Consider the following 11,491-nt stretch of genomic DNA (forward strand, 5'->3'; position numbering starts at 1 on the left):
TTATTGTACAAGAACTAAAAAAAAAATATCTATCTATAAAATCACACACCTTTTCTTTTTTCTATCTTGAGTAAATGCAAATTCATCATTTCTGTATGGATCTTTAACATATGAATCTTCAAATAATGGTTGGTCTAATAATGGAGAAGGGGCAACCGATCCATGTCTTGAATGGTATCCCTTTGAATGATTTCTTGAATGATTTCGTGAATGGTTTCTTGAATGTGGACTGCTGAAACTTGCTCCACCATTACTTCCACCTCCATTGCTACCACCCAACACACGACTCATCCTCTTTCTTGCACTAGAAGTCTTTTCCAATTGTTCTTGTAATTCTATGGCTCTTTGATAATGATTCAAAGCAAAGTTGAACACGGTTCTGACATTATACATGGTTTTGGCAGAGCATTGGATATATCCAATGGCTCCAATTTCAGATGCTACTTGAATAGGGAACTCTGGGTCAATCCTTGATTGTAAATCACATTTAGTACCAACAAGTATAATTGGTATTCCTGGACAAAAATGACTAACTTCTTGGAACCATACGTCACGAATATTCTGTAAACTTGTTATATTATCTAAAGCAAAACAGATAAGTAATAAATCTACCCCTGGATAACTTAAAGGTCTTAATCTTTCATATTCCTCTTGTCCAGCAGTATCCCAAAGGGCCAATTCAATTGATTTCCCACTCGGAGCAGCCAATGATACCACGGTATTTTCGAAAATGGTGGGGACATAAAGCAGAGGGAATTCATTCATAGAATAACTTGACAAAAGACATGTTTTACCACACCCACCATCACCGACAACAACAATTTTCATGTTATAGTTGGCTCTCTTGGTAGTTATTGGTTGTTCCTTATAATCAGGGATCCGAGGTGCCGTGTTCGCGTCGGTAATGATTGTTGGAGCATTGGGATTGTCCTGATATTGATTAAATTTCTGTTGAGCGGCTTCGTAAGGATTGTAATTAGATTCCATTGTCGGATCTTGTCTATTTCTTGGAGATTTCACCATAATATACGTAAATGGGGATGTGTGGGTTATTGAGGAGTATATTTATAATGTCTAGTGTAAGGGGAAAAAGTTCAAAAAAAAGTACGAACAAAAATAAAAAAGCAAAATTAATGAATTAAAAAATGAAAACAGGAGGAAGAAGAAAAATGAAAGCTAAAATTAGCGTAGAAAAAAAAAAAAATAATAATAAACAAAAAAAGAGACAGTTTCTTAGATCTTGATAATACTGTGCGTGTGTGTGACTGGACAAAGAAATTACTGATGTGCTGCGGTTAAACTTATGTAATCAGGCTTTGGGCTGTTTGTTTTTTTTTTGTTTTGCTTTCTTAGTAATTTTGGTCATACAAATTCATACAAAACCTACGGCAAGTTCTGTGTGTATAATTGCCGACTCTTCTTTCTATCAGATCATTAAATTGAAAATGGATATGTAATTAAACAGAGGCTAGATCAATTATAGATTCCATTGTGAAACGTGTCGCTACTCCGCGTGTGTGTGTACCTTAGGATGTAACAGAGACAAGAAAGAAAGAAGAATCAAAAGAAAAAAAAAAAGACCACCACCACTGATTTGAAGGAGGTGAAATTTTCATTCGTGATGTTCGCGTCTGCCCTTGTTATGTGTAAGGAACACCAGAAAATTAGTGGCTGTTGTCTCGACTGTTAAAGAATTCGATTCGATGCTAGGCATCAAATGAGGTTCTCTACAGGTCTTCTCTTATCACTTACATCATGTAACTATAAGCAGAATGTCAGCACTGCCACGGAGTTCTTAATCTTATCAGCACGAAAAAGCAAAGACACAGAGAGAAAGATTATATAAGAGCCAGTACAACGGCACCAAAATAAATTCAAAAAACAAAAAAAAATAAGCCCGAATCGACGTGTTCTTGCAGAGATATGCAGGTTGTAATTTTTCGAATCGAATAGAAAACTGTTATCATGTTTCATTTAATTAATCTTATAAATTTCATATATCACGTATAAAAAGATATTTCTAATGGTTATAGATATAATTTTGCAGGAGGTTTACAATTTAGCTGGTGGAGGACCCAAGTCTTTGAAAAGAGATTCAATAGAAGTGGCCTTCATCAAGTTACCTTTAACTTTCAATTTACCAGACATGAACAATTTTTGACCATTAGCTTTACCATTGGCCATTTTCATGAAATCAGCATCTTTCAAAGCAATTTGAACATCACCTTTTGGAATTGGACCACCAGTGACTTTTTTCAATGTACCTTTATCTTTGAAATCCATAACCCAGGTTTCTTCTTTGTTTTCCTTGTTCTTAAGGGTCACAACAATAACAGCTTTAATGGTACCAAGACCAATTTCCCTAATCATTTCTTCCTTCAAACATTCGTGCAAGTATTCAAAAAATGCAGAAGCTTGGAAGCCTGGAGCAGCAACTGAATCGGACATTTTGAAATAATAGAAAAGTTTTTTTTTTTTGTATTCGGAGTTTTGTTAGCTTAACAAGATGATTAAACTAATGTTGATATCAAAAAAAATAAAAGAAAGAGTTTAATCAATCTTCAAATTCAAGAAGGATTTGGTTCCATATTTATAATTTTTTAATGACGATCTCTAATTCTTACTATTTGTATAACCCTATATGGGTATAATTCAAAGTTATTACTGTATTTACCCTTTTTTTCTCTCTCTCTTCTTTCCCACTATCTCCATAATGCGGAGTAACTGAATCGTCTTCAAATATGGAGTTAACTTTCATATGATTTTTTTTTGCCAGCATTGTTTTCTCTTTTAGGTCGCAACTGCTTTTAAACATATAATATTCGAACAATGGAGTTTTTTGGCTTCTCTGTAATTTGATGATAGGAACACACCTCGGACTTGTGATCAAGCCTCAAGTGATGTTCTGGTATTATCGCTAGAAGAAGAAAGAGAGGAGAAAGAAATGAATCGAGTATTGGTGATTCACCGAGGTGCTGATTGTCGTTTATATAATGTTTCTCCTCCCTACGTACCTAGAGGAATTTTATCACAGTATTGATTACTAGAATCAATTAGATATACTTCAAAGTGTATCTAGTTATATAGTTTTGTTTTGTATAGTCGATTGAAATACTGTCTCTCTTTGATTGTATCGGAGTTGTTTTTTGTGCACCCAATCATGTGGGTTTTTTTTTTTTGTTGTTGTTGTTGCTGTTGTTCAAAGCAAACAATTGACAACTGGTACAAACACAAAGGAATAGTGTCAATTTACTAGTTTTGGTTGTGCCCTTGCGTCAATTTAAATGTAAGTGATAAGTTATTCACTAACGAAGAAACATTATATTTATAATGTCTGGGGGAATAATAAACCAGACAAAGGAAAGTTTTCACCATTTAACAAATTTACCAACAAAATTTTCTGGTACTGATTAAAAATACAATTCATCTAATTCTGAATCATTTGTGATTTATCGTAATTTATGTTGAATTTTGTCTGAAAATACCAATAAAAATCAAAAATCAACGTTTAGAGGTACAAAACATACATAATCAAGCATAAATAAAGATCGTAATCGACATAGTTACTTTACAACCACGGGGTTTATCTAACCTGTCAGATCGCAATCAATCGTCTGTGTCAATTAGGTCTATACGTGAATCATCTCATTCTTCGACTTGATGGAATACACTGCCCCTCGCCATTAGCCAAAAGGAACCTCCAAATTTAAAAATAAACTTATTTCAGGTACGTTTTCTTTATCAACCTTTAATCTAAACAATTGCTTAATTAATAGTAGCAATCATAGTTCTAAAAGGCAATAAAACCTTTTGCGAATATTCCAGTATCGCCTCTTCCCCCACGACTTTATCCCACACACATGCACACGCTCTCTCTCTTAAATTTCAACCCCGCCTTAGCCTTGAACAACAAAATGGCAATACAACGGAAAAAAAAAGAGTTGCCCGTTTTGTGTCATGTTGTATCTTGACCAATAAAATAGAAATATTGATACACGTTTATTTTAGTTGATTTTTTTAACAGCCACAATGTACTGAACTAGACTTTTCCATTTCAAAAATTTAAAGATGACAGATGTCATTAATAGTCTACATCCAAGATAAGATTACTAGGTGTATTGCTATGTTGAAGTTAACTCCCATTCTTCCCTTCCTATAGTCCGAGCGCAATCCCGTATTTCTTGTTTTATTTTTATCTCGCACACCGTTCCGCATTTAAATTAAATCTTTGAAAATTTTCACAATCCACCCGAAGAGAGAGAAACAGAAAAAAAAAAGAAAAAGAATTTAAGAGAGACACACTTCCAAGCAAATACAAAATAAATTTCCCAGTTTTTCATTCGTAGTATCTTTTCTTCTATTTAATATTTATTGGTTATCTGTCTTTTTTTATTTTATTTATCATTTTAAAGAACTACTACCAACACCAATACCTATTCCAATGTCACTAAGTAAAAGTATCTACGAATTAACTGTTGTTGCAGGATCAGTGGGAAAAGTTCTTGAAGGTTCTTCCAAAATTATCCAAAATGATGTTTTCCAATGGTATCAAAATGGATTTGTACCAAAGACTATACGAGACTCATGTGATTCATCCAAACCAATGTATGATGAAATGCAAACAATTTCCAATACCATCAGAAATAAAGCTCAAGCTTCAACTAGTATAAACAAAGAAAATCCATTCCAATCCTCATCTCAAAAGAGAAATTACTCCACAAAATCATACGCACCTGGTGATAATGTTAACTTACCAGCACCAACCACTCCCAAAACTCCAATTAGAAAACCAAATGTAAGAAAAGCTTTTGAAATGTCTCAAAGTGAAGTTCCAAGTGGGAGATTATCTCGTATTTTCCATTACGGTTCATTGGCTGCGGGAATTGGATTAAATGCCGCATCCGAAGGTTTAAAACATTATGCTTCTGGTAAAACAGAACCACTTTCTATGAAATCTTTGGTTTTATCTCCACTGAATATTGAAAGAATGGCAAAGAAGTTTTCCAAAATGAGAGGTGCAGCTTTGAAAATCGGACAGATGCTTTCCCTTCAAGATTCAAATTTTTTACCAAAAGAAATCCAACATATTTTATTAAGAGTTCAAAATTCTGCTCATTATATGCCACCAGGACAATTGGAAAGAGTCATGGTTGGTGATTTGGGATTAAACTGGCGTGAAAGATTATTTACTTCTTTTGATGATGTACCAATTGCTGCTGCTTCAATTGGTCAAGTCCATACTGCTGTTACTGAAGATTTAACCCCAGTGGTTGTCAAAGTTCAATATCCAGGTGTTGCCAATTCAATTGATTCTGATTTAAGTAATATTTTAATGTTGTTGACTGCTTCTTCTTTATTACCACCTGGATTGTTTTTGGATAAAACTATTGCTAATGCTAGAGTTGAATTGAAATGGGAATGTGATTATATTAGAGAAGCTCAAAGTTTGATTAGAATGAGAGAATTTTTGAAAGATGATGAAGTTTTTGAAGTCCCAAGAGTTTTCCATCAACTTTGTGGTGAACATGTTTTAACCATGGAAAGAATGAGAGGTGTTGAAATTGTTAAAGGAGATTGGGATCAAGCCACCAAAGATTGGATTGCTACTAATATTATGAGATTATGTTTATTGGAAATTAAGAAATTCAAGTTTATGCAAACTGATCCAAATTGGGCCAATTTCTTATACAATGAAAAAACAAAGAAGATTGAGTTGTTAGATTTCGGTGCTGCTCGTGATTTCAGTGATCATTTTATTGAAAATTATGTTGAAGTTTTAAGAGCTGCCGTTAAGAAAGACCGTCAAAAAGTTGAACAGGTTTCTAGAGACTTGGGTTACTTGACTGGTTTAGAATCTCCTCAAATGGTAAAAGCACATGTTGATTCAGTTATGTGTCTTGGTGAAGCATTTTCCCCAGTTGATAACAATGGACAACCATTCAATTTCAAAAAACAAACCATCACTGATAGAGTCAGAGGTAATGTTGGATTGATGTTGAATGAAAGATTAACACCACCACCAGAAGAAACTTATTCCTTACACAGAAAGTTGAGTGGTGTTTTCTTATTATGTGCAAGATTGAATGCAACTGTTCCTTGTGAAGATTTGTTTAGAGAAATCATTGGTTATGAAGATTAATGAGATTAGATGTGTGTGTTTTAATATTATAAAGAGTAATGACGTAAAAAAAAAGAAAGAAAATGGTGTAATTAATAGAGAAAAGTAATTCTTTTTGTTTTAATAAGCTTATGTATATATTTATATGATTGTGTACACTATAAATGATAAATGATAATTATGAAAAATGGTGTACGATCTTACGTTAGTTCGTGGTTAGCGTGGACGCGGTTTACGCCGCATCATCCCACTTCCTTGGTATTAGCTACGTCGCGTTAATGATAAGAATAACTTGCAACCAAGAACCACGAAGATGAAGGAAAGAGAGAAAAAAAGAGAATATAGTTTTGCTTATTCAATGTAATACCATTTTTTTTTTCTTCAAAGAACAATCATTTTAAAGGATTAGAAACACAGACTTATATATTTCCTTCCATTCTTTATGACAAGTTATGAGACAAATAATACTAACAACAACAACGATTACGATACAGAGGAGTCGATGGATAGTTTTGATGAAGGGACACCATTGTTGATTGGCGGTTTCCACATAAGGTCAAATGATTCAATGCCTCGATGTATAGTCAACCGACAGAATTCCGTTATTTTAGCACATACTGGTGAAAGAGTACATCGATCAATTACATTTACCACTCCTAATGATACATCTATGGATTCGGGTCCCTCAACTACAATAATGCCAGGTAGGAGCACTTGGCTATATCAGAATGTAATTAATCCTTTGAAAAAAGTGTATTTCAATGACATATTCAGAAATGTATTTAAATGTTCAATGGCATATTTTTTAGCATCTTTGGGTGTGTATTATACTCCATTTGATGAATGGCTTGGTAATACTGATTCCAAACATGTCACGGCAACAGTTGCAGTGTATTTCCATCCAGCAAGAACCAAAGGCTCGATGACTCAAACATTAATGTTTGTTGCTATTTCGATAGTTTACAGTTTCACAGTTTCATTTGGATGTCGATTTATCTCGGCATATTTCTACAGAGAAGGGGAAGATGAATTGAGTCATCTTATAGATTTGGTTATTAGTTCAATTGCATTAGGAGTGATATCATTTATGAAGCAGAAGGTTAACAAATTGACTTTTAATACTGCATGTTCATTGGCTTGTATTTCTATTGTTGCATGTATTGTGAAGGAAGGAAGTACAAACTCTAGTAGTATCCCCTTGGGAAGAATAGAATCTACTTTTCAGGTGGTTGTTACTGGGTGTCTTATTACAGTTGGATGTTGTTATTTGATATGGCCCCAGAGTGCTGTCAAGGAATTACAGACAACTTTAAATTCTTCATATAATCTATTCTCACAAGTTATATCCATTTTGGTAAGAAGATTTGTTGCTGGTGAACAATTCACAGCCAAGGACACTGAAATGATTGAAAAACTAAAGAGTAATATTCATTCGTTAACAAGATACCTTGAAGAAGCTCAATACGAGTTGTACGTAACTGGGAAAGAAAAAGAATGGAAATTTTTTCAGAAATTGGTAAATTCAACCATTTCATTGGCAAGACATTTGCAAGCATTAAGTGCAGCAACAAGAATCCAGTCTACTTTGTTGCATGAAAATCATCATGCACTTAGTGGTACCCCAAGTTTCAGAAGTTTTAGCACGGAAGATATCAGACCTACTGCATCAGTGGAAAATATGGCGCATACAATGCCACAATCTGTAAATGAGGTACATAACTCGTTACAACTTTTTGATTTATTTGTGTACTATCTTGCTCCATCAATCAAATCATTGGTATTCACTATAAAAGGAGTATTATCTGAAGTTCCATTTGAAAATTTCAGTAGTGAAAACCCCAACCAGTTTGCTTCAACTACTACACTACAGTACTCATTAGATACAGCAATTAAATTATTTGAAGAGAAACAGGATGAATCATTTAACAAACTATACAGTCAAAAGATTTTCTCTCAGAATTCTGAATTTGATTTCAGAGCTGATCAAGAAGAAGTTGCAGCTTGTTGTGGGAATTTTGCTTCGTTACTTTCCCAATTTGCCAGTGAATTACTTCAGTTTATAAAGCTTTCTGAACAGTACGATGAAATAAGTTCAAGCCCCAGGTCTTTCAGTTGGTTGAAATGGTGGAACAAGAAACACAAACCAATCAAACGTGTGCAGAATAGTCTTCATGCAGCGTTGGATGATTTAAGGGGACAATATGGGTTAAATCCACCAAGAAGACAAGACAATGAACCATTGATGCGAAGGTTGAGTTATAAGCTTTGGAAATTGTTGAAAGTTTTCAAACGAACTGATGTGCAATTTGGTATTAGAGTTGGGTTGGGTGCTGCCTGTATTGCTGTATTTGCATATATCCCAACGACCAAAGATTTCTTCAGTACTTGGAGATTAGAATGGGCGTTGACTATTTATTGTATTATGATGAACAAATCACTTGGTGGTACTACCATGACGGTAAAATGGAGAATTATCGGTACATTCTTGGGAGCATTCACATCATTTGCAGTATGGAATATAACCGATGCTAATGTTTATGCATTATGTGGTACTGGTATATTGATATCCATTCCATCCTTTTATATCATTATGTTTTGGAAGAAGAATAATGCTTTCGGGAGATTTATTCTTTTGACATACAACTTGACTGCATTGTACTCTTACAGTATGGTACAGAAAGATTCAGAAGATGATCATGAAGGAGGTGACAATCCTATTATTGGACAAATTGCATCTCATCGATTTATTGCGGTATCAATAGGTATAGTGTGGGCATTAATCATGGCCACTTGGTTTTTGCCGAATAGTGCCAGGGTTAGATTAAAAAATGGGTTATCTGTATTGTGGTTGAGATTGGGTGTTATGTGGAACAGTGATCCATTAGAGTATGATTCAGAAACTAAACAATTAGTAGGATTCAAAGCAGAAGAAGGTACCAACAAACTACTTGCAGAATTAGAAACTTTGTTGAAGCAGGCTCCAGTTGAGTTTAGACTCAAGGGTGTTTTCCCTGCTTCCACATATTCCAAACTTATAAAGGACACATCTGCCATTATAGATGCATTCCAAAATCTTGATTTGTTAATTAAAGTTGACCCAACTTTGAGTAATAGTGAGGAATTTGTGATTAAATACATCGAAGTAGAACGAGAGGAAGTTGAACAAAGAATCTTTTTGGTGTTTTATATGCTTGCCAGTGCAATGAAATTGGGACTTCCTATACCGAATAAACCTGCTTCTATTGAGCATGCTAAGGATCGAATGTTGTATAAATTGAGTGATGTTAGACGCCAACAGGATAATGGACTAGTGTTGAAAAATGCAGATTTCATCTTGTTGTATTCATACATTTTGGTTGCTACCACAATCAGTGAACAATTAGATAAGATTATGATTCAAATTAAAGAATTATTAGGGGAAATTAATGAAGAAAAGTTTCAACTTGTGTAGTGATACAGAGTTATAATTAGAATTATAGTAGTTATGTAGTAGTATTCTTGAAATAAATAGAAGGTAGAACCCTTGTCCCATTGGATTCATAATCTTAAAAAAATAAAAAAAAGATAAATCATGGATTATTTCTTATCGAATCTCAATAATATTACATGTACTGGAAAGCTATCAAGTGATAGTTATTGGCATAATATTAGTTTGATAAATGTAGCATTATATGTCGTGCGACATTGAATCAAACGACATTTTGCCATTTAACAAAACAATGCACTGAAAAAAAAAATTGTTCATCTACACATCATAGAAAGTCAAAAAAAAAGAAAGAAAAAAATAAAAGAGAAAAAAAAAAAAAACCTACAGAAATTTATTAATCGCCATTCCATTACAATTTTGCTACAATCATCAAATTACAAGCATCAATCAATCATGAAGTTTGAACCGGATAACGAAATAGGACATCAGTTAAAAAGAAACTTGATACAAAAAATAGTTACTGATTTTCAAAAAGGACAAGATGATGCTCTGGATATTGCTGATTATATTATTTATTTAATCGTTGCTAAAAAATCCCATGAGAATATTGTTAATGAAGTTCAAGATACTGCTGATATTACCATCACTGTTGATTTCGTTGATCTTGTTTATAATGAAATAGCTAAATTGGAACTGCAATATGAGCAAGCACAACTACAACAACAACAACAACAACAACAACAGCAGCAACAGCAACAGGAACAACAACAACAACAACAACCATCACAACAACAGCCTCAAGTTACTCTATCAACTGGACAAATTCCATCTGGTCCAAAGAGACTATTAAGTGAAGAAGAAAAATTTGCATTAAGACAACAACGTTTTGGAGCTGTTAGTAATCCAGTTATTAAAACTCATGGACATGGTGGTGGTATTTCCAAGAATAGACCTAATGGACATCATTTGCAAAATAATAAACAATTTACTAATGTTAAACGTTTAGAAAAAGTATTCAATGCAGGTGCCAAGAATGGAGCTGTTAAATTTGTTCAACAACCACCAAAGGGTAGATGTCCAGATTTCCCATATTGTAAGAATAAAGCATGTGAAAAGGCTCATCCTTCAAAGAATTGTTTCCAATATCCAAATTGTCCAAATCCTCCTGGTACTTGTAATTATTTACATCCAGATCAAGATCAAGAATTGATTGCTAAATTGGAAGTTTCCAGAAAGGAATATGAAGAAAAGAAAAAGAATCGTATGATGGTTCAACAAGGTTCTTGTAAATATGGATTAAAATGTGCCAAACAAACTTGTCCATTTGCTCATCCAACTCCTTCAAACCCAGAAGCAAAGATTGAAACTTTGGATTGGTGTGCACAAGGTAAAGAATGTCAAAATAAAGAATGTACCAAATCACATCCTCCACCTCCAACTGCTACAGCAGCTACTACTGAAAAGTTTGATTTCTTCTACTGATTTAGCCTTGGAACAATGTAAATTTGGAAGTCAATGTACTAATATTAAATGTCCAAGAAGACATGCTACATCAGCTGTTCCATGTCGTGCTGGAGCTGAATGTAGAAGACTTGATTGTACTTTTGCTCATCCTATAAAAGAACAATGTCGTTTTGGTCTTAAATGTACTAATAAGAGTTGTATGTATGAACATCCAGAAGGTAGAAATCTTCCATCCAATACTTGGACCATAGATAATGCTGGTGGTAATGTTGCATCGGTTTTCCAATCTGAAGATCAAGTTATGGAACAAGCTGCTCAATAAATGGCCAATATAGGTTTTAACAGTTTTAGAGTATGATTTTTCTTTCTTCTTTCCATTCCATTCTGTCCCTTTTTTTTTTTATTAATTTATTTGGGCAATTGTATAGTTTTATTATTAGTACTTATTTAAATTGGTTTTGTATATTATTCTTAATTTACGA

At 33.8% G+C, this 11,491-nt stretch overlaps 5 protein-coding genes across 5 annotated transcripts; 3 read left to right on the forward strand and 2 right to left on the reverse strand. All coding sequences in view use genetic code 12, as the record gives it.

The window, feature by feature from the left end:
• Positions 1-33: 33 nt before the first annotated feature.
• On the reverse strand, positions 34-1,023 carry CRL1 (Rho family GTPase; the record flags this gene model as incomplete). The annotated part of the gene is made up of 1 exon (XM_002550097.1): positions 34-1,023. One exon carries the CDS (start codon positions 1,021-1,023, stop codon positions 34-36), a length of 990 nt encoding a protein of 329 aa, XP_002550143.1.
• Positions 1,024-2,052: 1,029 nt separating this feature from the next.
• On the reverse strand, positions 2,053-2,448 carry POX18 (Pox18p; the record flags this gene model as incomplete). The annotated part of the gene is made up of 1 exon (XM_002550098.1): positions 2,053-2,448. One exon carries the CDS (start codon positions 2,446-2,448, stop codon positions 2,053-2,055), a length of 396 nt encoding a protein of 131 aa, XP_002550144.1.
• Positions 2,449-4,441: 1,993 nt separating this feature from the next.
• ABC1 (protein kinase) lies at positions 4,442-6,139 on the forward strand (the record flags this gene model as incomplete). The annotated part of the gene is made up of 1 exon (XM_002550099.1): positions 4,442-6,139. One exon carries the CDS (start codon positions 4,442-4,444, stop codon positions 6,137-6,139), a length of 1,698 nt encoding a protein of 565 aa, XP_002550145.1.
• Positions 6,140-6,560: 421 nt separating this feature from the next.
• Positions 6,561-9,569, forward strand: CTRG_04444 (uncharacterized protein; the record flags this gene model as incomplete). Its single annotated transcript, XM_002550100.1, has 1 exon — positions 6,561-9,569. The coding sequence occupies one exon, from the start codon at positions 6,561-6,563 to the stop codon at positions 9,567-9,569; it is 3,009 nt and encodes a 1,002-aa protein (XP_002550146.1).
• A 429-nt stretch (positions 9,570-9,998) lies between these two features.
• Positions 9,999-11,027, forward strand: CTRG_04445 (mRNA-binding protein; the record flags this gene model as incomplete). The annotated part of the gene is made up of 1 exon (XM_002550101.1): positions 9,999-11,027. One exon carries the CDS (start codon positions 9,999-10,001, stop codon positions 11,025-11,027), a length of 1,029 nt encoding a protein of 342 aa, XP_002550147.1.
• Between the last annotated feature and the right edge of the window lie 464 nt (positions 11,028-11,491).

The sequence above is a fragment of the Candida tropicalis genome (genome assembly GCF_000006335.3).
Source record: "Candida tropicalis MYA-3404 genomic scaffold supercont3.6, whole genome shotgun sequence".
Taxonomy (NCBI): Eukaryota; Fungi; Ascomycota; class Pichiomycetes; order Serinales; family Debaryomycetaceae; genus Candida; species Candida tropicalis.